Consider the following 27,389-nt stretch of genomic DNA (forward strand, 5'->3'; position numbering starts at 1 on the left):
ATAAACCACATTGAGTTGTGATAGAGGCAGTATTTCTTGTTATGGTTCCACAGAGTAGAGGCATGCAACTTGGTTTAGGGATTCACTTGCTATCTTCATCACTATAAACCCAACTTAACACATCCCAGCACATACTGTGGACAAGAAACTTAGATTCCAGACTCCTTGGGGTATACTTTAACACCCTATTTCTGGTTTTAAAAAAAAAAAGAAGTAGTACACCGGTTTTGTGTCAAGCTGACTTTAATTTGTATTTTGCAGAGCTGGCCCAAGTACAGGAAGAAGATGTCACAAACCTAGGAGAAACAAAAGATTTGGAAGGAGAAAAGCCAGGTCTGTCCTCTCCACCTGGAGTGAGTTTGATGTCGGGTGGTTCTTTATAAACCTCATTTCTTCTTCTTTTTCCCTTTCCTACTTAAAACAAAGCATCATCTCCCTAATGAATAACCAACTATATTCTGTCTATCCCCTGCCTCTTATCACTGAAGGTAAACAAGATAAAAACAGAAATATGTTGAAGAAGAAGTTCTGTCAACGCTGGAAGAACTTCTGGCCCAGACTCAGTGAAGATGTTTGTATTGTCACCCAAAGATATGAGACCCTGATCCCATTCTGTAATCCTAAAATGTTGGCCGGGCCATTTCCACACACTGTGGTGCTGCACGGTCCTGCTGGCGTCGGGAAAACCACACTGGCAAAGAAATTGATGCTGGACTGGACACAGGACAACCTGGCAGAGACCTCCAACTCCGCCTTCTACCTCAGCTGCAAGGGGCTCAACCACAGAGGGACGTGCACCTTTGCAGAGCTGATATCTGCCAACCGGCCACGTGTGCAGGACGACATACCAGCGATCCTCGCCCGGGCCCAGAAAGTCCTGTTCATCCTCGACGGTTTTGATGAGCTGAAGGTTCCCTCGGGGGCGCTCATCCACGACCTATGTGGCGACTGGAAGAAGCAGAAGCCGGTGCCCGTCCTCCTGGGAAGTTTACTCAAGAGAAAGCTGCTACCCAAGGCCACCTTACTCATCACCACGCGACCGGGCGCCCTGCGGGAGCTGCGGCTCTTAACGGAACAGCCGCTCTTCCTGGAGATCGAGGGGTTCTCGGAGGAGGAGCGGAAGGCGTATTTCTTGAGCCGCTTCGAAGAGGAGGGCCAGGCCCTGCGCGCGTTCCACTCGATGAGGAGCAACGCGGCTCTGTTCCAGCTGGGCTCGGCGCCGTCCGTGTGCTGGGTGGTCTGCAGCTGTCTGAGACAGCAGATGCAGCGCGGGGAGGACCCCGCCGCCGCCTGCCGCACCTGCACGGCGCTGTTCCTGCGCTTCCTCTGCGGCCGCGGCCCCCGGCGGGGCGCGCAGGCTGCGCTCAGGCCCCTGTGCCTCCTGGCCGCGGAGGGCGTGTGGACGCGGAGCTCCGAGTTCGACGCGGAGGACCTCGGGCGGCTCGGCGTGCGCCCGGCCGCCCTCCGCCCCTTCCTGGACGGGAGCGTGCTGCAGAAGCGCGGGGACGCCGAGGCCTGCTACGCTTTCATCCACCTCAGCGTCCAGCAGTTTCTGGCCGCCGCCTTCTACGTCCTGGAGCCGGAAGAGCAGGAGGAGGAAGGGCTGGGCGGCCGCCCGTGGCACGTCGGGGACGTGCGGAAACTGCTGTCCAGGGAGGAGAGGCTCGAGAACCCCAGCCTGACCCTCGTCGGGCGCTTCCTGTTCGGCCTCTGCAACCAAAGGAGCGCCATGGAGCTGGAGGCGACTTTCGGCTGCCTGGTGTCGACGGAGATCAAGCGGGAGCTACTGAAATACGCGCTGGTGCCCCATGGGAAGAAATCCTTCTCGGTGACGGACACGAAGGAGGTTCTGTGCTGTCTCTACGAGTCTCAGGAGGAGCAGCTGGTGAAGGATGCCATGGCCCACATCAAGGAGATGTCCCTGCACTTGAAAAATAAAACGGATGTCGTGCACTCATCATTCTGCCTCAAGCACTGTGAAAACTTGCAGAAACTTTCACTGCAGGTAGAAGAGGGGATATTCCTGGATAATGATACTGTACTGGAATCAGGCACTCAGGTTGAAAGGTGAGAACTCACTTTTCACCCAGCTAGTTCTCCTATCTTTACTATCTTACTCCATGGCTCGTTAAGGAAAGGCCAGTGTGTCTTATTCCCTCTTGCTTAAGGTCAGTAAGTGGCTTTTTGTGGCCTTGTGTCCTGACAACCTAACATTCAAGGGAGGAGGTATGATGTCATTAGAAATGGGAGCTTTGGAACCAGACCTTCTTTGGAGACCCACCTCCATTTTCCTTGACAAACCATTTTTTGCAAATGGCCTCACCTGTTTCAGTCTGCAGATTGGCTGTGTAGATTTGGGGAGACGTATGACATGGTGGTCCCATGTGGGGCATGACTTCTAGAAAAGCATTAAAGATGGAGTCAGGAGTTGAATCTGCCAAGTTTCTGAATGCTACACCCCACCCATGATCACGGAGACTCTCCCCCCAAGAACTTCACCTGACAGACTTAGATAACGAGATGGCCAGTTATGAATCTTTGTTATTTTCCATTTAGGCACAAATAATATCAGCTGAGATCATTTGCAGTTTCCAGATACTTCTCACTTGGCACCTACTAGAAACAGGTCACCTTCCATGTTAAGATGAAGATGCTGGCTTCAGAAAAGGGTGTTTGGCTGGGATTAGAGCTCAAGGCTATTGGCTTATAAAGTCGTGTGCTCACAATCTAAAATCTCTGCCTCACAGTGATGTGTAATACCTGTCAACATACTGATATTCATCTTATCAACTCACCTCTTCCTCCCCCCTAGGTGGTTATCTGAAATCTGTGTCTGAAATCTCCATGTATATTTGTTGAACTAGAATAAAATGCCCTCATTAGCCCCCTGGGGGAGGTGTCTGTTTTACATATTCCCTTAACGTTCTCTCACATTCCCTCACCACTTGGTGAAGAGTCATAAGCTTGATTTACCTCCAGGAAGTGTTAGGACCATGATAACTTGACATCAGCTTTTCTCTACCTTACGGATCCATTTATATTCATATTCTGATTTTTTCCCCTTCTTTCACTCAAATGTTTTGACAGGCTTGCATACTAATTTTTCTAAATCTTTGTTAGGTCGCTAAGTTGTGTCTGACTCTTTTGCGATCCCACGGACTATAGCCTGCCAGGCTCCTCAGTCCATGGGATTTCCCAGGCAACAATTCTGAAGTGGGTTGCCATTTCCTGCTCTATGGGATCTTCTGACCCAGGGATCAAACCCAGGTCTCCTATATCTTTTGTCTGCTAAAATCCTTCCACTCAAAAGCAATCACCAGAACAAAATAGCCATTCTTGGAGAAATCTTTGTACATGAATATGCAACCACTTAAAGACTGTATTTTCTCAAAATTTTATGGACACCATCTTAGGTCAGCAAACACGGTTATAAATTAGCTTGAATATTATTTATATGGATTTACCATCAAATATCCAAATAACCTGTATTGATGTGTACACCTACTCTTAAGTGTTTGTCAATGATGTATATTGCTCTCAATCTTTGATCAATGATATGGTTAGAATTTTGACTTATTTTAAGGCTCTGTTAGATTGACATGCGAGAAGTTCAAGTTCTTTCTCCAGTAATATGTCTTAGGTATTGGTTTGTCTGATACTTGTGCTAAATAATTAAATCACCCAACTTTTAGAGTTATAATTTCTTATTAGGGCTTCCCAGGTGGCTCAGTAGTAAAGAATCCACCTGCCAGTTCAGGACATGTAGGTTCTATCCCTGGGTCAGGAAGATCCCCTGGAGAAGGGGATGCCAACCCGCTCCAATATTCTTGCCTGGGACATCCCATGGACAGAGGAGCCGGCAGGCTACAGTCCATAGGATCACAAAGAGTAGAAGACAATCGAGCAACTAAGCAACAATAATGCCCAGAGCAACCTGAAACACATTCACGAAGATGGACAGATGTTACTTTTCTCTAAGTCCCTTCCTTCGTCTCTTTCCCATAGGTCCCAGAATGATCAACACATGCTCCCTCTCTGGATGGATCTTTGTTCTGTGTTTGACTCAAACAGGAATCTGCTGTTTCTGGACATCAGTCAGAGCTTCCTCAGTACCTCGTCAGTGAGAATTCTTTGCGAAAAAATAGCCTCTGCTGCCTCTAGTCTCCAGAAAGTGGTGTAAGTAGCAGCTAGTCCCTGGATTAAAGCCTCCAGGGCATGTCCAAGCTTCTTATATTTTGTCCTCCTAAGACAGCATTTAGTTCGAGTTTTCCTGGACCTGAGGTTCTTTGTGGAGCTAGTGTTGTGGGAAAACCCTGCACGCTCCCGTTTGGGCAGGTGAGTCAGGACGAAGGGGAGAGGAGGAGCCAGCTGCTGCATCAGCTGCGTCAGCTTCGGCATCACTGAGGCCCGCCCAGGCTGCTGGCGTCCTCTTTCGGTACTCTTTCTCAGCACGGAGAGACAAGAGTTCCTCCCACTTTGGGTTTTATTGACTCTGCAGTCCTGATTCTAAGCCCAAGAGCGTTCCTTAGAGTCAAAGTATTCAACAGGCTGTTAACCAACATTTCAGAAATGGAGGCTTGATTGAGATTAAAAGGTGCTGATTAGGGGTCATTTAGGACCACAGCCCAAGAGAAACAGATTCAGGAAATGTTTGAACTGTGTTCCTCCTGACTACAAAGTTGAGGAGGTTTATAAAGCAGAAAATGCAGGGTTACAGTCAGTTACCTGAGTTGTTTGTCAAGAATTATAATTGGAGCTGGCAAGAAGTAAGAGTGCTTCTTAAGCAAGGATTGCTTGGGGTCTGAAATGGTTATATGGTTACAAGGGGAGATTGGCGGGACCATAAGGGTGGGGCTGGAGGGTGCTGTCCTTGGGCTTTTTAAGAAAGTTCAAGTTCTCAGTGATGCAGAGAGGTGTCTGAGACCAGATTCTCAGTAGCCGCCTGACTCCAATTTGAACACCTGAACTGTAATTACTCTGTTATAATTTTGTCATCAAGGACATAATTATGCATGTTGAAATGCATCCATTGCTAACACTTCAAGAAAAAGAGATGCTGCCTTATCTTTCTCAAAAAGCAATAGGAGAACAGGTTTTGTCTAAAATGACTGCTTATGACTGACTTCCCTTTGGCAAAAGTTTGAAACAACTAAAGAAATTGGAGCTTCTACTTTCATAAGATCTGTCTATCATCTATCTGTCTGTCCATCCATCTATCCATCTATGACATGACAGCTACTAATAGCTCAGATCTTTTTCTTCAATGAGAATAATTGGATAATTAAAATTCTTTCCTGCTTTAAAAAAAAATGAAACTCGAGCTTCTAATTGTAATGAGCTGTTCATTAAATAGCACAAAGTTTCAGGTATGCAGGACGGTAAGTTCTGGTGACCTGATGGACTGCAATGTGGTGACTGCTCACAGTGATAACAGTACTGCTCTGAATACTTGAAATTTGCTAAGACAGTTCATCATAAGTGTCCTTGCCACAGAAGAAAAGGAGGAAGGGGATCTGTGTGCAGTGATGGCTTGATAGTAGGGGTGACTTCGCAAGGTACTTGTATATCAAAACATGGAGTCATATGTTTTAAATATATACAGTTTTATCTGTCAACAGTATGTCAATAAAGGTAAAAATATAAAAAAAATTACTTCTAACATTTAAACCCATGGCAGTTCTTTATTCTATGTGTATGCAGGATAGGTATACAAAATCAAGCTAATACCTGTTTCTTTTCCCTAGCCTCAAAAATATTTCCCCAGCTGACACTTATCGGAACTTCTGCCTGGCTTTTGGTGGTCACAAGACTTTAACACATCTGACCCTTGAAGGAAACGACCAGAATGACATGCTTCCCCCATTGTGTGAGGTCTTGAGGAACCCCAATTGTAATCTGCAGTATCTCAGGTATATCAGCCTCACCATCGCTGAAAACCCGCAGCCTGTGAACAGAGCTAGCACAAACCTACATGGCAATGCTGTGCACATCGGAGAGGGTGGGAATACCTTACTCTGACTGGACAGAGTCAGAACAACTTAGCGACTAAACAACAACTTCCACCAATTAAGGAACATGCCCCAGAATAGAAAATGAGCTGGAGGGGACTCCCCTTGAGGTCCAGTGGTTAAAACTCCATGCTTCCCTTGCAAGGGGTGCGGGTTCGATCCCTAGTCAGGGAACAAAGATCCCACATGCCAGGCAGCGTGGCCCTCCCCCCGCCCAAAGAAAGAAAAACATGTTACCTGTATTCTACTCCTGGAAATGCATATTCTTTATCATGATACTATATATCATGGTCCAATAAAGTTTTATTTGCTCATGATGAAGAATGTGTACCTCCAGAAATAGAATATGTATCTCCAGATAGAATATAGTGGCACAATATGCTTGGTTGGCTGGATTTCTAAATAAGTAGTTGTTGATGTGTCATCTCCAGACCACCAGCAGCAGCACCATCACCAGGGAACTTGATAAAAAGATCCAAATTCTTGGGTCTCACCCAGATCTTCAGAATCACAATCTGAGTATATGGCCCAGGAATTTGTTAAAAGACATCTTCCAGGTGACTGCAGGATACCTTAAAACATAGATCACTGGCCTCTCCATCTAGAGTCTCTAGACGATTTGCATTTCTACACAGTTACCAGATGGTGCTGATGCAACTAGTACAGGAATCACACTTGAATAACCTCTGCTCCAGATAATTTAGTCCAGGGCTAACATAATAGCACGCTAAGTCATTTCAGCTGGGTCCAACTCTTTATCACCCCATAGACCATATCCCACCAGGCTCTTCTGTCCATGGGATTCTCCAGGTAAGAATACTGGAGTGGGTTGCCGTGCCCACCTCTAGGGGAGCTTCCTGACCCAGGAATCGAACCCAGGTCTCTTAGTCTCCTGCACTGGCAGGTGGGTTCTTTACGACTAGAGCCACCTGGGAAGCCCTGACACAATAGAGTGAGAGACAGAACTGTAGACAGTTGTGTGTCCAGTGTTTGGTCCTCACGAATGACTTGCTGCCATTTCTCCTGCAGGTTGGTGTCTTGTTCTGCCACCACTCAGCAATGGGCTGATCTCTCCTGCTGCCTCAGAACCAATCAGTCCCTCACATGCTTGAACCTCACAGCCAATGAGTTCCTGGATGAGGGAGCCAAGTTGCTGTACATGACGCTGAGACATCCCACGTGCTCCCTACAGAGGCTGTCGTAAGTCTCTCCTCTCTTTCCATCGAGCATCTTTGTGGTAGATGTAGGGTCACACGGAGAAGAGCAGGGGCAACACCTGGAATTGCTGGGTGTCCAGGATGGAGCACCCCACTGATATAGACGCCTGGCTCCCAGTTTTGGCCCCAGACCAATGGCTCGTGTGTCTCATTGTTCTCTCATTTCTGTCCCTTTGTGACCACGATCGCTAGCATACCACTGAGAGAGGGCAGAGAGTTGACAAAAAGGGGTGTGACCGAGGGCTCTAGTCAGTGGAGACAGCCAAGAAAGTTGGGTTCTGGAAATGTTTTCACCATCTTGCTGTCTGCGCGGTGCCTTTGCAGGTTGGAAAACTGTCACCTTACGGAAGCCTATTGCAAAGATCTGTCTTCTGCTTTGATTGTCAACCAGAGGCTGACTCACCTGTGTTTGGCCAAGAATGCTCTTGGAGATCGTGGGGTGAAACTGCTGTGTGAGGGCCTGACTTACCCGGAATGTCAACTGCAAACCCTGGTGTACGTCTGTGCTGGCTGTGTGTGTGTGTTGTGTGTGTGTGCGCACACGTGTGTTGTATGTATATACATGCATACTGGATTCAAGTAGGGCAGTTTCTAGTTACTGTCTCCATTATCTTCAAACTCATCTAAAAAGCCATGGCTTGAGATAGATGATCATGGTTTTGGTGTGTCTCATCGGTGGCAGAAAAGAAAAATGTTTTCTTCGTGTGATCTGATTGCTAGGCTATGGTGTTGCAACATAACCAGCGATGGCTGCATTCATCTCTCGACACTCCTCCAGCAAAATTCAAGCCTCACACACTTGGATCTGGGACTGAATCACATAGGAATTATTGGATTGAAGTTTCTGTGCGAGGCTTTGAAGAAACCACTGTGTAAACTAAGATGTCTATGGTGAGTTACGGTTTTGTGAACTTTAGTCTGTATCTAAAAGGTACTGTCAATACAGCAGACCTCCCCCGCAATTTTCATTGAGCATTTAAAAAACTCCACCAGGATGGGGCTTTCCTGGTGGCTCAGTGGTAGAGAATCCATCTGCCAGTACAGGGGACGCGGGTTCAACCCCTGATCCGGGAAGATCCCACATGCCACAGGGCGACTAAGCCCGTGTGCCACAAATACCAAAGCCTGTGCTCTGGAGCCTGTGAGCTGCAACTGCTGAAGTTTGCAGACTCTAGAGTCCATGATCCCCAAAAGACAAACCACTGCAGTGAGAAGTCTGAACACCATAGCTAGAGAGTAGCCCCCACACCGCAACTGGAGAAGGCCCACACACATCAACAAAAACCCGGTGCAGCCAAAAATAGGCAAATCTTTAAAGAATAAATAAAAATTAAAAATTCTACCAGGATGGCATTTTTCACACCCACACACAAAATTTAATCCCCAAATTCATAGTGAACCACAGAGGACCCCAAATCAACCCTGACCACAAAGGCCACTACCACCCAAGTGTGTGCCTGGCATATGGGGTGGTATCAACGAGCGTTGGTTGAGTAAATCAGTGAATGTGTGTGTTTCACCTCCAGGTTGTGGGGATGTGCCATCACTCCCTTCTGTTGCGCAGAACTCTCATCTGCCCTTAGAAGCAATCAGAACCTGATCACGCTGGACCTGGGCCAAAATACCTTGGGGTCCAGTGGAGTAAATATGCTGTGTGATGCCTTGAAACTTCAAAGTTGTCCCCTCCAGACACTCAGGTATGATCCTCCTACTCCCCTGAGTGTTTGCTCCACGATCCTAGGTTTTGGGGGAACACAAACTATAGCAATTTGTTATAGGCATTTAATGCTCACATTCAACTTTCATTTATTGATGTCTGGTTATGAGATAATTTTCCCATAGGTTCCTTCCATTGTTTTGACAGAGAAGGTGAGTCGAAGGAGACCAAAACTCAACCTGGAAACCAAGAGGCTGAACTTAGGGTTTATCTACCTGAGGGGGACTTATGGCGGCCAGCGATTGTCTCATTAGGAAAATGGAATCACAGCTCTTACATGGTGTTTTTGGAAAGTTTGTTTGTGGACTGTATTAGTTACAGAGGTCCAATGGGCCAATGTCAGACTTAGAAGCATGTTCTTTGGAGTGAGTTTGCTGCCCAATCAAAGTAATCTGTGATTGTAGGAGCTCTTACCAATGGGTTGTCTTCTACTTGCTCACTGTTCTATTGTTCTTGCTCTATTGTTGATTTGCTACTGTGGTAACGAAGAACCATAAAACTCTTCCCGAGAGTGTGGGAACTTTTTTAAATCCTCAGATGCAGCCCAGACAATGGCTTTTGTTGTTCATCCACTAAGTCATGTCCGACTCTTTGCAATCCCATGGACTGCGGTACAACAGGCTCCTCTGTCCTCCGTGATCTCCAGAGTTTGCCCAAATTCATGTCCATTGAGTTGGTGGTGCCATCCAACCACCTCATCCTCTGCCACCCCCTTCTCCTTTTGTCTTCCTTCTTTCTCACCGTCAGGGTCTTCTCCAACGAGCTGGCTTTTCGCATCAGTATTTCCGCTTCAGCATCAGTCCTCCCAGCGAATACTCAGCGTTGATTTCCTTTCGGATTGACTGGTTTGATCTCCTTGCTGTCCGAGGGACTCCCAGGCATCTTCTCCAGCACCATCCTAGTTCTTCGAGTAACACATTTGTATCTTCTGATGTGTTCTTCACACCCCATTTCTGATTCCTTCAACATTTTCAGCCACACACAGATCATCTGTGGGACTATTTTTTTTCTACCAAAGACTGTGACCAACTTCTGAAAATCATGAATAGACACACTATGTTTAACCTTAAAGAGTCATGTTTTAAATATTTTGAAGCTCGTTGGCCTATATTTTAGCAAAAGTTATATTGATTGCTGACAAGGTTTCTGCTCAAGCTAGCTTAAAGTTGACCGGGTACGTGGAGTTTGGGGGCAGGGGTGCTCTGTCAGCTTTACTGAGATATAATTAACAAAATTGTATATGTTTAAGGTATGCAGTGTACTGTTTTGATGTATGCATATGTTGTGGAGTGAGCATCACAGTCAGTGTAATTAACACGTCCATCGCCTCACACAGTTACCTTCATGTGTGTGGTGTGAACACATAAGATCTACTCTCTTAGCAAATATCAGATATACAATAGTATTATTAACTATAGTCACCAAGCTGTACATGAGACCCCCCAAAACTTACTCATTTTAACTGAAGGTTTGTTGCATGACATATTGGGAAGCTCAAACAACAGAACAGATTTTGATTAATATGCCAGCATAATTGGGACTATAATGCCAATCAGAAACACGGCAGCCAATACCCTTGGTCTCCTGTTTTTATTTGTAATTTTAATTATTCCCTCTCCCTCCCCACTCCCATTTCCACATACATGTGACTGAATATGGTTACTAAAAGGCAACTCCAAGAAATGAGACTGCTCTTATCACAGATCACATATGAGGTGGTAGTTATCTAGAAGCTCGTAGCCAAGGAAGATAAAAAGCTAATCCCACTGACTTGATTCAAATGTGTCTGCCTCATCCTGGATTCACCAAGTAGAAGTTGTCAATGTTATGGAGTAGGTAGGTTTTAGATGGACATCACAGAGGTATTCATAAACTCCATCTCTAGTGCCAAGCATGATGATATAATCACCCAAGATCATTCAAGCACCCAAAGCTATGTAGTGCCTTTATACTATTACAATGTTAACCCAGGGCTTCCCTGGTGGCTCAGTGGTAAAAAATCTGCCTACAAATGCAGGAGACCTGGGTTTGATCCTGGATCAGGAAGATCCCCTGGCGAAGGAAATGGCAACCCACTCCAATATTTTTGCCTGGGAAATCCCATGGACAGAAGAGACTGGTGGGCTACAGTTCATGACTGTAGAGGCAGACATGACTTAATGACTACACCACCACCACCACCACCACCAGTGTTAACCCAGGAGCATCTGTTTCCCTACCAAATCGATCTGGAGCTCTACTTTGCAGCATAGAATAGCCAGTGCAGATGGCCCTTGCTCTGTAAATTTCTAAATCATGACCTTTGCCAGGCACTTGGGCATTTGGAATGAAGTTCCTCAAAGCAATAAGAAAACGTTCTCTCTCCTACATTCTGCCTCCTAGGTTGAAGATAGATGAATCCGATGCTCGAGTTCAGAAGCTGCTGAGAGAAATGAAGGAAAGCAACCCACAGCTGACTATTGAGAGTGACCATCGAGACCCAAAAAATAACAGACCTTCTTCCCATGACTTCATTTTCTGAATCACGCTGGAGCCATTCATTCTCCAGTGAAGTCCTAGATCATCAAGGTGAGAGTGAACTTAGCGAGAGCCCCTCAGTGATGTTAGCTGCCGCGCCAGCTGTTAGCTTAGCCATGGCTGAGCCTCTGGTTTACATAAAACACACACTCATCACTTAACCCTGTGGTGGATGAAATGTCTCTACCTTGAGTATATCAAGAAAAATAAAGGTGAAAGCATTCATGAGTGAAGTCTATTTATGAATGGATTCCAACCAGACTTGGAGAAAAGATACTGTATTCAGGGAGAACTTAGCCCAGGGGTAAGGGAGTGGGAAAGAAATGCTGGTGATCACATGGATTTGTCTGCCAAGTCACTGCCCAGACCTGATGTTTCTTGGCCTGAGTGGACAGGCGCCTGACAAGTCTTCCTCAGCGGAGTGCTTCTCCTGCTGGTCCCACAGTATTGTGCAGCCCTCTTGCATGCTTCAGTGGCCTTCCCTGGTGGCTCAGAAGGTCAAGGATCCGCCTGCAAGGCAGGAAACCAGAATTCGATCCCTGGGTCAGGAAGATCCCCTGGAGGAGGAAATGGCAACCCACTCCAGTTTTCTTGCCTGGGAAATACCATGGACAGAGGAGCCTGGTGGGCTACAGTCCATGGGGCCGCAGAGTCAGACAGCACTGAGCAACTAACACACACATACATGAAGCCCACGTATGATCACATCATTGCTCTGATTAACTTTTAATGATTCCATGTCAGTGATTTAATGATTCCACAGAAAACAGAACTTCATGGTATGCATAGCTCTTCCTCTTACAGCCCTCAGAATTCCCTTGTGACATACAGAATCCCCAAATTCCTTAAAGCAGCAGTGCAGAATTACTTTTTTATTAGAACCTTTATTCTTTGATGTTTTTTAAATTGAAGTATGGTTGATTTACATTGGTGTGTTAATTTCTGCTGTACAGCAAAGTGACTCGGTGATATATACATATATATATTCCTTTTAATATTATTTTCTATAAGAATTACTTTTTTATTAAGCACTATTTTTTTTTCTTCCAAACCTTACTTCCTTCTAGATAGTTCCTCTAGCCAAAGTGGCACAGAGGGCACACTGGGGGAGGGCTCTGAGCTCAGAATCGCCAGGAAGGCAGGCAGCCTGGGGGCCAGCAGTGTTGGGGGAGGGGCCAGATCTTGCCAATCTTCATCACAGCTCCTGGGGGGAAGTTCCCTAATAAAGTCAGGGTCTGGGGTTCACTCTGGTAGGAACTGGAACCCCAGATATATACCAGAGTCATATTCACGGGAGAGCCAGACTGGACTTCATCTGAAGACTGTGTCAGCAACAGAGAGGCTTCTGTTTAGCATGGGGCACCCAACTAGGTGCCACAGGCTGGCGACAGGAAAAGGGAAGTATTTCTGACTTATGTCACTTACCTCCCTAGGATAAGTGACCCACACAGACAGGGATGAATGTCAGGGAGTAAGGTTGGGTTTGGTTTTTTTTTCCTTTTTATTAAGGTGAAATTCATGTAACATAAAATTTACCATTTTAAAGTGAACAATTCAGTGCCATTTAGTACACTTTGTTATGAAACCACCACCTCTACCTAGTTGCAAAAGGTTTTCATCACTGCAAAATCAGAAAAGAAAAAAATCACCGATTAAGTAATTACCCTGATGCTAGGAAAGATCAAAGGCACAAGGAGAAGGGGGTGCCAGAGGATGAGATGGTTGGATGGCATCATCAACTCAATGGACATGAATCTGAGCAAACTCTGGGAGACAGTGAAGGACAGGGAAGCCTGGTGTGCTGCAGTCCATGGGGTCAGAAAGAGTCGGAACAACTTAGCGACTGATCAGCAAGTAGTTACTCCCTGTTTCTTCCTCGCCTCAACCCCTGTCAACCAGCAGTCTGTCTTCTGTCTCTACGGATTCACCTATCCAGACCTTTAGGATAAGCTTAGGACTTTGGGCTTTTTTTCTAATATAAAGGCAAGTCATTAACATGTAAGTTATAATTATTATTATATTCGAAGGGGAAAGAATAGAATACCCAAAGGCCTGAAAGAGTCAGGTAAAACCCAAGAAACAAAAAGAGATTTTTGTCAGACTGTAGCTTAAGACAGCATTAGCATGAGGGTTACATTTGGGGATAACCAGAAAAAAAAAAAAAAAAACCCTCAGGAACTGATTTACTTTGCTGCATACCAGAAACTAACAGAACACTGTAAATTAACTATATGTCAATAGAATTTTTTAAAAAGCACAAGGCAGGTGGGCAAGGGGAACACATGGGGGAGTTTGGGGCAGAGGATGGATTGGGTCAGCTGTGAGAGGGGGTGATGTCAGAAGTCAGTCCTCAGTGGGGAAAAGAGAGGGTGGGATGAACTGAGAGAGCAGCCCTGAAACACACACCCTACCACGTGTAAAACAGATAGCCAGTGGGGATTTGCTGTATGACGCAGGGAGCTCAAACTGGTGCTCTGGGACAACTAGAGGGCTGTGGGGTGGGGAGGGAGGTCCGAGGGAGGGGACATGTGTGTACCCACGGCTGATTCAGGTGACATTCGGCAGAGACCAACACAACAGTGCAAAGCAATTATCCTCCAATTAAAAATAAATAGAATGAAAAAAAATCAGTCCATCTGGAGGGACTGCCCTGGTGGTCTAGTAGCTAAGACTCTTCCTTCCAATGCAGGGGGCGTGAGCTCAGTCCCTGGTTACAAAACTAAACTCCCCGCATGCCTCGCAGTCCGACCCCCCACCCCCCAAAAAAAAGGCAGTGAGTAAGACGACCATGAGTAGACTGTGGCTCTCATAGTCCACTCACTCTAGGTCCCCTCCCCACTCACATGACCAATCTCTTAGACGCAACCAAGCCTGGGATTCGAGTGATGGAAGCCATGGTTGGGACCATCTGGTCGACCCCCATCCTGATGCCCCTGTGGTTTCTGGGTCTGCGGGACGGGCGGGAGCGGCCTGTGTGCAGCTCTGAGCCGGTGCCTCATCGGAGGTTTCCTTCGGCTGTGCCAGTCTTCTGCCAGAAGCCCCACCAGGAGAATCAGAACCACAGCCCCAAGGCATATCCGGGCCAGATTGCCCTTGGTGTAGCGCTGGAGGGCAAGACCTGGAGGAACTAGAAGAGACAGGAGCAGGTGGTAAAAGCCCAGCTACAGGGGGACTTCCCTGGTGGCCCAGGGGTTCAGACTTGACCTTCTGATGCCAGGCATGCAGGCTCAGTCCCTGGTTGGGGAGCTAAGAGCCCTTGAAGCCAAAAAACCAAAACATAAAACAGAAGCAATACAATGAAAACTTTAAAAGTGGTCCATATCCAAAAAAGTAATGATAATAATCTTGGGACTTCCCTGGTGGTCCAGTGGTTGAAAATCTGCCTTTCCATGCAAGGGACACAGGCTGGATCCCTGGTCAGGAGACTAAGGTCCTACATGCCACAAGCCTGTGAGGCCTGACTATTGAACCCGAGCACCATAACTAGAGAGAAAACCATGTGCCACATCAAAGATGCCTCAAGCTGCAACTAAGACCCAGCCCAGCCAAAAATAAAAATTATAAATAAAGCTCCTCGCCAGGACCCACTCCAAGCCGCATATTGAGTTTGTCATAGCCAAATCCTTCATCTGAAAACCTATTACTCTCCGCTAGCCAGAAAAGCTCTGACAAACCTAGACAGCATATTAACAAGCAGAGACATTAGTTTGCAAACAAAGGTCGTCTAGTCAAATCTATGGTTTTTCCAGTGGTCATGTATGGATGTGACAGTTGGACCATAAAGAAAGCTGAGTGCTGAAGAACTGATGCTTTTGACCTGTGGTGTTGGAGAAGACTCTTGAGAGTCCTTGAACTGCAAGGAGATCAAAGCGGTCAACCGTAAAGGAAATGAACCATGAGTGTTCATTGGGAGGACTGATGCTGAAGCTGAAACTCCAATACTTTGGCCACCTGATGCAAAGAACTGACTCATTAGAAAAGACCCTGATGCTGGGAAAGATTGAAGGCAGGAGGAGAAGGGACAACAGAGGACAAGATGGTTGGATGGCATCACCAACTCCATGGACATGAGTCTGAGCAAACTCTGGGAGATGGTGAAGGACAGTGAAGCCTGGCATGCTGCAGTCCATGGGGTTGCAAAGAGTCGGACACCACTGAAGAATAACAAGCTAGGGTGCCAACCTCCTTCCTCGAGGGTTCCTCTCATCCTCACCAAGCACCAGGACTAGATAAGCCCCATTCTTTGAGTAGGACGTCTTCCACTCAGCCCCTCACAGGCCTCTGATACAAATTCTCCCCACACAGACACCACCTGGTTGTTTGGCTGATTGTGGAAGAGGAGACTGCCATAGGGGATGGGACAGAGATGAAGTTTCCCTTCCTCTGACCTTTTAGATAATCTCCACCTTCACACTGGTCTTTGCCCAATTCTGAGCTCCATATGCTAACACCACCCCTTCCCTTCTTAGCTGACACACCAGAACCCAAGACCACAGAGCTGCAGTCTCTTTGAAGGGAAAGCAGCCAGTTTGGGGTAAAGACATGGGCTAGAGGGGAAGGAAGTTGGTCCAGAGAAGGACACTTACTCACCAGTTGGAGGGTCCGACTCCTTTGGAAAGACAGTGATATTTCTAGAAGCTTCTGGGAATCAAAAAGGATAAGCGTAAAGAGGTGGAGCCATCTCTTCTATCCCTGTTTCCGCCCTAATCCTGAACAGCTGCATTGAGAGGCAGAATTCCAGGTTTATAAGAAGAGCATGAACTGCAAAGGGCTTCTCTGACGGCTCAGTGGTTAAAAAAAAAGAGCCCGCCTGCCAATGCAAGAAACACGAGTTCCATTCCTGGGTTGGAAAGATCCCCTGGAGGGGGAAATGACAACCCATACCAGTATTCTTGGCTGAGAAATCCCATGGACGTGGAGCCTGGCAAGCTACAGTCCACGGGGTCACAAAGAGTCAGACACGACTGAGGGAGTAAACAGCACCGCAGAGTCAGACTCTGCGGACACGACTGAGGGAGTCAACAGCACCGCAGAGTCAGACTCTGTGGACACGACTGAGGGAGTCAACAGCACCGCAGAGTCAGACTCTGTGGACACGACTGAGGGAGTAAACAGGACGCACGGCAGAGTCAGACTCTGTGGACACGACTGAGGGAGTCAACAGCACCGCAGAGTCAGACTCCGTGGACACGACTGAGGGAGTCAACAGCACCGCAGAGTCAGACTCTGCGGACACGACTGAGGGAGTAAACAGCGTGCAGAGTCAGACTCTGCGGACACGACTGAGGGAGTAAACAGCACCGCAGAGTCAGACTCTGCGGACACGACTGAGGGAGTAAACAGCGTGCAGAGTCAGACTCTGCGGACACGACTGAGGGAGTAAACAGCACGCACGGCAGAGTCAGACTCTGCGGACACGACTGAGGGAGTAAACAGCACGCACCGCAGAGTCAGACTCTGCGGACACGACTGAGGGAGTAAACAGCGTGCAGAGTCAGACTCTGCGGACACGACTGAGGGAGTCAACAGCATGCACCGCAGAGTCAGACTCTGCACCTCAGACTCGTCACTTATTAGGCTCATCACTCAGCCACGTCTGACTCCTTGCGACCCCATGGACTGTAGCTCATCAGGCTCCTCTGTCCATGGAATTCTCCAGGCAAGAATACTGGAGTGGGTTGCCACTGCCTTCTCCAGGGGACCTTCCTGACACGAGGATCAAACCCAGGTATCCTGCATTACCAAGTAGATTCTTTACTATCTGGCAAATGACTTAGTAGCTATGGGTCAGTTTTCCTACTCCTCCTGAGAGTGACTGGGAACCAAGAAGTGTTTTGAACATAGGACGGAGAAGAATCTCCTCAGAGTCTTAGAAAGAACCTGCCGGAATCAGGAAACTAAAGTGTATGGACCCCACGGAGACAGCTAAGGAATTCTCAGGGAATCTGCCAAGGTTTTCTGTCTCGAAGGAAAAGGAGACTCTCCCTAGGGAAGCCAAGGGCAAAGAGAAAAACCGTCTGAGGGAAACATAACTCCGGTGGGCTGGAGGACCGTACTGTGTCCAGGGAACTACGATCTGCGTGGGGTTGAGGCACAGGATCGTGCCTGGAAGCAATGGGAACAAGGCTACACACATTGATCAGAGCCGAGTTGGAAGAGCACACCAAAGGGATTTCCCTGAGGGCCCAGCGGTTCAGACTCTGCACTTCCAATGCAGAAGACGTGAGTTTGATCCCTGTTTGATCCCATGCAGGACAGCCAACAAATTTTAAAAAAAAAGAAAGAAAGAAGCATTCAGAACTCACTACCTACGTAGAAGAGCTCTTGTGGCAACACTCTAAGTGACGGAAAGTCCAAAAGGAAAAGAAGCACAGCACTGTGCCGGGGTGGGAGGGAGGCTCGAGAGGGAGGCGACGCACGTAGAGCTGATTCACGTTGTACGGCAGAAACCAACACGTCATGGTAAAGCAGCTGTCCTTCAGTGAACAGTAAACTCAGAAAAGAAGAGCACAGTGCAGGGATGAGTAACGGCGTCCCCACGGCAGCCTCGTGGTAAAGCAGCTGTCCTTCAGTGAACAGTAAACTCAGAAAAGAAGAGCACAGTGCAGGGATGAGTAACGGCGTCCCCACGGCAGCCTCGTGGTAAAGCAGTTGTCCTTCAGTGAACAGTAAACTCAGAAAAGAAGAGCACAGTGCAGGGATGAGTAACGGCGTCCCCACGGCAGCCTCGTGGTAAAGCAGTTGTCCTTCAGTGAACAGTAAACTCAGAAAAGAAGAAGAGCACAGTGCAGGGATGAGTAACGGCGTCCCCACGGCAGCCTCGTGGTAAAGCAGCTGTCCTTCAGTGAACAGTAAACTCAGAAAAGAAGAGCACAGAGCAGGGATGAGTAACGGCGTCCCCACGGCAGCCTCATGGTAAAGCAGCTGTCCTTCAGTGAACAGTAAACTCAGAAAAGAAGAGCACAGAGCAGGGATGAGTAACGGCGTCCCCACGGCAGCCTCGTGGTAAAGCAGCTGTCCTTCAGTGAACAGTAAACTCAGAAAAGAAGAGCACAGTGCAGGGATGAGTAACGGCGTCCCCACGGCAGCCTCGTGGTAAAGCAGCTGTCCTTCAGTGAACAGTAAACTCAGAAAAGAAGAGCACAGAGCAGGGATGAGTAACGGCGTCCCCACGGCAGCCTCATGGTAAAGCAGCTGTCCTTCAGTGAACAGTAAACTCAGAAAAGAAGAGCACAGAGCAGGGATGAGTAACGGCGTCCCCACGGCAGCCTCATGGTAAAGCAGCTGTCCTTCAGTGAACAGTAAACTCAGAAAAGAAGAGCACAGAGCAGGGATGAGTAACGGCGTCCCCACGGCAGCCTCGTGGTAAAGCAGTTGTCCTTCAGTGAACAGTAAACTCAGAAAAGAAGAAGAGCACAGTGCAGGGATGAGTAACGGCGTCCCCACGGTAGCCTCGGTGCCGCCAGCTTGGAAGGAGCCACGTTACCCAGAACGCTCCTCGACCCCCAAGCTCAGAGCCCATCTCCACCCCACTCACCCTCAAACCAAGGACTTTCCTGGGAAGAGTCAGGTGGTTTTGAGAAGCAGACTGAAAGCCGACAGCCTTAGATGACGGAATAGCGAGCTCTGAGTGCCTGGTTACTCACCAGTTGTGGAGGCTTCGTTCAGAATCAAGTGGTTCAATTTCCTGGAGGCTTCTGTGAATTTTAAGCAAGAGGATTATAAGAAAGTGGGTAATGTCAGGTCTGTTCAGTGAGTCCCTACTCCCCTTACCCCTTCTGAGCTGTCGCATCTCCCTGGAACTCATTTCTCCACCACACACTGCACAGACACAGAGGAAAGACAAACTCAGAAAGCCCGAGATAGACCATCTTCTACTTCTGAGTGGCTTCCTGAGAAATAGCTCCATTCATCCACTGATGGACACAGTTATTTCCACGTAGGGGCTATTGTGGATTCTGCTACTGTCTGAACATTCACATACAAGCTTCTGTGTGAATACACTTTTTTAAATTTTCTTGTCTGTATATACTGAGGGTGGGGGCTCCCCATTGGCTCGGGGGTAAAGAATCTGCCTGCAATGCGGGAGACCTGGGTTCGATCCCTGGTCCAGAAAGATCACACATACTGTGGAGCAACTAAGCCTGTGTGCTACAACTATTGAGCCTCTGCTCTAGAGCGCAGGAGCGGCAACTACTGAAGCCCACATGCTCTAGAGCCTGTGCTCTGAAACAAGAGAAGCCACCACAATAAGAAGCCCATGTGTCGCAACTGGAGAGTAGCCTCCACTCTCACATCTAGAGAAAAAGCCCATGAAGCAGTGAAGACCCAACACCACCAAGAACAAATATTTTTGTTAATTTTTTTTTAAAAAGGAAGCACTATTGATGCAAGCAATGACTTGGAAAAATCTCAAGGGTATTACGATCAGTTCAGTCACTCAGTTATGTCCGACTCTTTGCAACCCCAAAGATTACAGCACGGCCAGACTTCCCTGTCCATCACCAACTCCCAGAGCTTACTCAAACTCATGTCCATCGAGTATTATAATAAGGGGGGAGCGGAGACAATCTCAAAAAGTCCCATGTTGTATGATTCTGTTTATATGTAACATTCTCAAAATGACAAAATTAAATCTAGGAAGAACAAATTAGCCAGGGGTTAGGGATCATGGGAGGGGAAGGGTGTCTATAAAGGGGGGACCCTGAGAAATATCTTTGTGAGGATGGAATAGCATTTTTTGTTTTCTTCCCTTGGAACAGTATTTTGAATGCAATGGTAGTTATATGAATCTGTGTGATAAATCGACATAGAACTATACATATATATTATGCCAATGTCAGATTTCTGGTTTTTCTGTTGTACTGTAATTATGTAAGAAGATCCCCTGGAGGGGGAAATGGCAACCCACTTCAGTATTCAAGTAAATCAAGAAATCTAAACAAAGAGGAGAAGGATAACGGGGTTCCTGTGCCTTTATACCACAGACACAGGGTGAATGCTCCAAAACCTACCTGTTACGGTGGAAGGTGGCTCCGTGGGCAGCCAGCTGGGGGTCACAGAGGTCCCTGAGAAATCAGAAAAAAACAGAGAGTGATCTGTGCACTGTTATGTGTGGTTCCTGAGCAAACCCAGTTTCCTCACCTGGAAAATAAAAATACGGATGCTTCCATCACTGGACTGTGGTGAGTCTTAAACAGCATTTGAAAGGCACACCTAACACATTCTGAAGCTAAATAATGATGATCCCTGTAGCTGCCTTCCCTACTTTCCAAACTTTAGTCCTGTCCCTTCTTCTGGATCCCTGTGACCTGCCATCTTACAAATCCTGGGAACAAAAGTGGCTTTTGTCTCCTGGGAACCAGATAAGGAGGCAGAAACCATGGACTACGTCCAGAGAAAGACAGGCATCCTATGTGGGGACAAATGGGTACTGCCTAGGGAACAAAACAGCCCCTTCCCTCTCCCACTACCCTTGCTATCTGCTTGTTTACCCAGACCAATCACAAGGCATTATTCATAGCATTCAAATTAAAACAGTATTAAAATTTCTTTTTCCTGGCTTTCACTTTCTCCAGGCTTCCACTGCAGGGGGTGCAAGTTCAGTCCCTGGTCAGGGAACCAAGATCCCACATGGCGCGAGGTGCAGCCAAAAAAAAGAAAACATACATAAATTAAAATTTTTAAATAGAAATAATTGATTAATTAATTAATGTAAAAGACTGGATATATGTATGCATATATATATATAACTCCTGCACCTTGCTGTACACCTAAAGTTAACACCATATTGTAAATTAACTGTGTGTGTGTGCTAAGTCACTTCAGTTGTGTCCAACTCTTTGCAACCCAGTGGACCGTAGCCCACCAGGCTTCTGTGTCCATGGGGATTTTCCAAGCAAGAATCCTGGAGTGGGTTGCCATGCCCTCCTCCAGGGGATCTTCCCAACCCAGGGATCGAACCTGAGTCTCTTATATCTCCTGCATTAGCAGGCAGGTTCTTTACCACTGGCACCACACTAGTTGAGAAGCCCTGTAAATCAACTATACTCTAAAACAAATTTTTTAAAAAATAAAATCTTGGGCTGGGGAGACCATCCTGGATTATCTGGGTGGGTCCGATTACAAGGGTCCTTAAAAGCCTAAGAGCAAAGCGGGAAGGTCAAGAGTCAGAGAGAAAGAGAAAGATTAGAAAATGCTATGATACTGGCTTTGATGATGAAGGAAGGGACTATGGGAGCCAAGAGATACAGGTGATTCTAGAAGCTGGAAAAGGCACCAGAAATGAACTCTCCCCTTGAGCTTCCAGAAGGAAGGCTGGCTGACACCTTGGTTTTATCCCTGCAGGACCCACTTCAGACTGCTGACTTCCAGAACTGTAAGGCAGTATATTGTGAGATTTAAGCCAGCGAACTTGTGGTCACCTGTTACAGCAGCACCCAGACACCCAGACACCCTCCAAAGCCTCCGACTTCCCATGCCCTGCCCCTGGAAACTTCCGTCAGGGACTGCCAAGGCTGGAGAAAAGGTTTTGTCTGTGCCCCTGACCTGTGACCACAAGCTCCAGGGGGTCGCTGGGGGCTGACCACAGGTATGGGTGTGCGCTGGAAAAGCTATAGCATCGGTAGATTCCGCTGTGGGCGGCAGTCACTGTGACAATGGGGAAGTCTGCCCGGTACCACCTCTCTGGTGTCTTGAAGGGCCTGGTGTCCCCCTCCTTGTAGAGAGCAAACTGGTCAAAACCATATTGGCTCTGGCAGCGTAGAGTCACCGTCACTCCTGCGGGCACCGCCGTGCTGGGCTGGGCTGAGAGCGAAGGCTTGGGGGAAGTTCCTGTGAAAGGAGAGGACTTTAGTATTAAAGATGGTGGCCACTGTGGAAAACAGTATGGAGGTTCCTCAGAAAACTAAAATTAGAATTACCTATCATATGATCCAGCAATCCCTCTCCTGGACACATATCCAGACAAAACTCTAACTCGAAAAGATACACGCCCCCGTATGTTCCCAGCAGCAATGCTCACAATAGCTAAGACGTGGAGACAACCTAAATATGCATCGACAGAGGACTGGATAAAGAAGATGGTCCATATACACAGTGGAATACGACACAGCCACAAAAAATGAAATAATGCCATTGGTGACGATATGCCACGTGCAAACAGAGATGACCACACTGACTGAAGTAAGTCAGACAGAGACAGACAAATAGCACATGACATCAGTTATATGTGGGGTCTAAAATATGACACAGATGAACCTATCTGTGAACAAGAAGCAGACTCATGGACACAGCACAGGCTGGTGGTTGCCAAGGGCAAGAGGGTTGGGAGAGGCATGGAGTGGGAGGCTGGGGTTAGCAGATGTAAGTGTTTATATATGGGATGGGTAAACAACAAGATTCTACTGTTGTATAGCACAGAGATCTATATTCAATACCTTATGATAAACCATAATGGAAAAATATTTTTCAAAAAAAAATATATATAGCTGGAGCACTTTGCTGTACAGCAGGAATTAACAGCATTGTAAATTACTTTGCCAACAAAGGTTCGTCTAGTCAAGGCTATGGTATTTCCTGTGATTATGTATGGATGTGAGAGTTGGACTGTGAAGAAAGCTGATCGCCGAAGAATCGATGCTTTTGAACTGTGGTGTTGGAGAAGACTCTTGAGAGTCCCTTGTACCGCAAGGAGATCCAACCAGTCCATTCTAAGGGAGATCGATCCTGGGTGTTCATTGGAAGGACTGATGCTAAAGCTGAAACTGCAATACTTTGGCCACCTCATGCGACGAGTTGACTCACTGGAAAAGACTCTGATGCTGGGAAAGGTTGGGGGCGGGAGGAGAAGGGGACGACCGAGAGTGAGATGGCTGGATGGCATCACCGACTCTGTGGACATGAGTTTGAGTGAACTCCGGGAGTTGGTGATGGACAGGGAGGCTGTGATTCATGGGGTCGCGGAGATTCGGACACGACTGAGTGACTGAACTGAACTGAACTGAAATCAACTATACTTCAATTAAAAAATATTAAAACTGGGGGGGGATAAAAAAGAGAGAGAGAAAAGGTGGTTAAGACTCCACCTTTCCACTGGCGGGGACAAGTGGTTGGACCCCTGAATGGAACACTAAGACCCCACATGCCCCAAGGGTGTGGCCACAAAATAAATACTTTTCAGGCATAAACATGGCTAGAGGGGTACACATTTCCCTCTCGTGTCAGGCTTGCATGTGACTTAGAATCTGCCTTTATTTGAAATTGTGCTATTGTGAACATCCTGGATTTTTTGCCTTGATTTGGGGTGTTTTTTTTTAATATTGCATTAACATATTATTTATGTGGGTTACTGAGTTTTGGGCACCTTCCCTAAATTTGGCACTCAAGCCCAACGTCTCGCTTGCCCCACCCTAATCCCAGCATCACCCCCCGACCCTCGCCCCGGGACTTTGGGTTTAGGGTCTCCATCACCCCCACTCTCACCCTCTTGGCGCCCAGAACAGAGGACCACGCAGCCCTGAGGCTCCACATCCAGCACGCCCACCCCTGGTTACCTGTAGCAACCAGCTCCAGCTGGCTGCTGGGAGGGGACCAGAGCATCCCTATCTGATAGGAGCAGCGGTAGCGGCCGGCTTGGTCTCTTTCCATCGCGGAGATGAAGATCTCCGCCTGGTCAAAATACCTCCCGGATTTCAGCTTCTCCAGGCGGTACAGGTCTGCACCCGGAGGCCCCTGGCAGCGAATGGTCACCGGCTTCCCCAGGGGCACGAGGGAGCTGGGCAGGGCCTGGAGGGAGGGCTTGGACAGGGGACCTGGAAGTGAAGCAAATCTTAGTGGAGCTCAGCTTCCGACAGAGCCCTCCCGTCCTGGGCCCTCCCCCAGCTTCTGCCCTCTCACTGGCTGAACCCGGAAGACAGATCTGGTCTCACCTTCCTGAGCGCGAATCACCTGGCCCAGACACAGCCCTGAGGAAAGAGCAAGCAACCAGTCACCAGGACCTCATGTGAACCCACACCTCCTGCGTGCTGCACACTGAGCTGACAGACTTGCATGCTTTTGCTTTTTTTTTTGAATTGGGGATATAGTTGAGAGTCGCCTGGACAGCAAGGAGATCCAACCAGTCCATCCTAAAGGAAATCAGTCCTGAATATTCATTGGAAGAACTGATGCTGAAGCTCCAATATTTTGGCCACCTGATGTGAAGAGCTGACTCATTTGAAAAGACCCTGATGCTAGGAAAGATTGAAGGCAGGAGAAGGGGACGACAGAGGATGAAATAGTTGGATCGCATCACCGACTTGATGGACATGACTTTGGGTAAACTCCAGGAGCTGGTGATGGATGGGGAGGCCTGACATGCTGCAGTCCATGGGGTCACAGAGCCAGACTCACCTGAACGACTGAACCGAATTGGTGGTTGAACAACCTTGTGTTAGTTTCAAGTCCCTTTCTTTTGTCATTATTCTGTGTGTGTGTCATTTTTTTTTTCAAAGATACACAAGCACATGATTGAAGTGAAAGAAGCCAACCTGGGACGTCTCTGGTGGTCCAGTGACCAGGACTCTGCCCTCCCAATGCAGGGGCCCAGGTTCAATCCCTGCTCGGGGAACTAAGATCTCACAAGCCCTGTGGAATGGCCAGTTAATAAAAATTAAAAAATAAACACAGGGCTCCTGGTTAAATTTTAATTTCAGATAGACAGCAAATAATTTTTTTTTTGCACAGTATATCCCATGAGGTCCATAGTCCTGCAACTGGCAGGAGGTAGATTTAAACACTGGCAGCACATTTTTGCAGTAAATCATGTGGCTCTGGTGCAAACATTCCTTAGTTTGTATTTGAGCCTGTCGCTGCGTGACCTTAAACAAGTTACTTAATCCTTCTGGGCCTGTGTTCTCACCCATGAGATGGGAATAATAGGAGGCCCTGCTTCATCAGGCCATGATGGGGATTAAATGAGTGTCTTTTTAGAAACAGAGTAGGGCTTCCCTGGTGGCTCAGTGGTAAAGAATCCGCTTGCCAGTGCAAGAGACACAGGTTCGATCCCTGATGCAGGAAGATCCCACGTGCCCAGGAGCAACTGAGCCCGTGTGCCACAACTACTGAGCCGGTGCCCCAGAGCCTGGGAACTGCGACTACTGAAGCCTGCGGGCCCCAGAGCCTGTGCTCCGCAGCAAGAGGAGCCACCGCAGTGAGAAGCCTGAGCACCGCAACCAGAGAGGAGCCCCCATCAGCACAACTAGAGAAAGCCCGCGCGCAGCAGCGAAGACCCCGCACAGCCAAAAGTAAAATAAAAGCACAGAATAAGGCGTGTGTAAGAGCCCCGTGAGTCCTTTCAAGGCTGGATAAAGGCACGAGTGACCGAGACGCAGTTTGTCTTCACAGTGTGCGCTCCCACCCCTGATGACACAACTGCTCTCCCTTCCTGCTTACCCCGGGAGCCTCTGTCCTTTTCCGTGATAAAATTCCTTTGAGGAAATAAGGAAATCATGCGCAGACGTGCCCAGAATAGAGCTTGATAAGGAGAAGACTGTAAAAAACCGCATCTGAGCCCCTGCGCCAGTCCTATTGCAGGAGACTCTTACTCCAGCGTTATTGAGATTGACAAATAAAAATCGAACATATCCAAGGTGTATGGCGTGATGACTCATGAAATGACTACCGCAATCAAGCTAGTTAGCACATCCGTCACCTCACATAATTAAATATCTTTGGGGGTATTTTTTTGGTGAGAAATCTAAATCTACTCTTCTGGCAAATTTCAAGTACGTGCTATAGAGTGGCTAACTGTTGGCACCAAGTTATGACTTAAATCCCCGGAATAGATTTCATCTTATAAGTGACCCACACCATCAACCTCCCCGTTACCCGCACCTCTGCCTTCAACCGCCTGTCCCCAACCCGGGCGATCACCGCGCTACTCTCTGCTTTTGTGGGTTCAACTTTTTGAGACTCCATGTGTAAGTAAGATCCTGCAATATTTGTTTATCTGGCTTATATCACTTAGCAGAATACCCTCAAGGTCCAAACACATTGTCACAAACAGCAAAATTGTTGGCACCAGAACCATAAGGGATATTGACAAGCTCAATCTATAATCTAGCACTGATATCAAATCCACCTCAAACAAAATTAAAAATTATAATACAAGGACCTACTATAGGGTACAGGGAGTGCTACTCAAAATTTTGTAATAACCTCTAAGGGAAAAGAACCTGAAAAAGAATACATATTATATATATAATATGTATACTAGTATTATAATACTAATGCATTAATATTATTATATAATATGTATGTTCCATATTATTTATATTATATGTGTGTGATTATATATGTGATATATACAATATATATGTGATTCACTTTGCTGTACACCTGAAGCTAACACAACATTGTAAATTGAGCAGACTTTAATTGATCAGTTAATTAAAAATAAAACAATATGGCATAGTGGGAGAAGTTTGCAGCCCGACACTCTGAGACCTGTATTCATTTCTCGACCCAGCCACGAATAAACTAGAATAATTCATACAAGCAGCCTCCCCCGGGTCCCAGTTTTCCCACCCAGCAAATAAGTGAGGTGATGCTTGTAGGTCGCCTCTTGCCCTGATGCAATTAAAGAAAAAAAACCTTCTCTGTCTCCTAGCCCACTGCCTGTCCCTCAGCATCTTCCAGAACGACTCACCAAGACAGAAGAGGGCAGACAGGACTGGGGACATGGTTCCTCGCCTGTCCTGAGCTCTGCAGCCCAGGAGGGAAGCCTTGGGTGGGGCTGGAGCTGGACACAGGATGCGACGGCGGGGGCGAAGGGCCCTCTCCTCCCTCCCCTGTTAGCCTGGCTTTCCCTAGTTGGCACTCATCGAGCGGAGCTGTCCCCTCCGAAGCGTGACTTGCACACAAGCTCCAAGGAGCCTGGCTTATCTCCTG

At 47.4% G+C, this 27,389-nt stretch overlaps 2 protein-coding genes across 10 annotated transcripts; one reads left to right on the forward strand and one right to left on the reverse strand.

Annotated features, from left to right (window-relative positions):
* Window positions 1-522: 522 nt before the first annotated feature.
* Window positions 523-11,584, forward strand: NLRP2 (NLR family pyrin domain containing 2). The gene is made up of 8 exons (XM_055411166.2): window positions 523-2,067; window positions 4,006-4,176; window positions 5,745-5,909; window positions 7,038-7,208; window positions 7,550-7,720; window positions 7,946-8,116; window positions 8,752-8,922; window positions 11,325-11,584. Exons 1-8 carry the CDS (start codon window positions 626-628, stop codon window positions 11,461-11,463), a joined length of 2,601 nt encoding a protein of 866 aa, XP_055267141.2. The 5' UTR covers window positions 523-625; the 3' UTR covers window positions 11,464-11,584.
* GP6 (glycoprotein VI platelet) lies at window positions 2,380-27,345 on the reverse strand. Of its 9 annotated transcripts, none has more exons than XM_088830423.1 (9): window positions 27,148-27,345; window positions 24,389-24,424; window positions 24,014-24,271; window positions 22,008-22,292; window positions 20,474-20,527; window positions 19,106-19,156; window positions 16,046-16,100; window positions 14,303-14,586; window positions 2,380-2,398 (listed from the first exon to the last, which is right to left on the reverse strand). In XM_088830423.1, coding segments are annotated over exons 1-9 (1,059 nt in total). In that variant the 5' UTR covers window positions 27,182-27,345; the 3' UTR covers window positions 2,380-2,396. The 9 variants fall into 9 exon arrangements, with proteins under 9 accessions (XP_088686549.1, XP_088686552.1, XP_088686548.1 ...); XM_088830422.1 differs by lacking the exon at window positions 2,380-2,398 and adding an exon at window positions 11,819-11,969; XM_088830424.1 differs by lacking the exon at window positions 2,380-2,398 and adding an exon at window positions 11,820-11,969 and having other exon boundaries at window positions 16,050-16,100.
* Between the last annotated feature and the right edge of the window lie 44 nt (window positions 27,346-27,389).

Source organism: Moschus berezovskii, chromosome 22, assembly GCF_049115385.1.
Source record: "Moschus berezovskii isolate FMDL1 chromosome 22, NW_MosBer_1.0, whole genome shotgun sequence".
NCBI lineage: Eukaryota > Metazoa > Chordata > Mammalia > Artiodactyla > Moschidae > Moschus > Moschus berezovskii.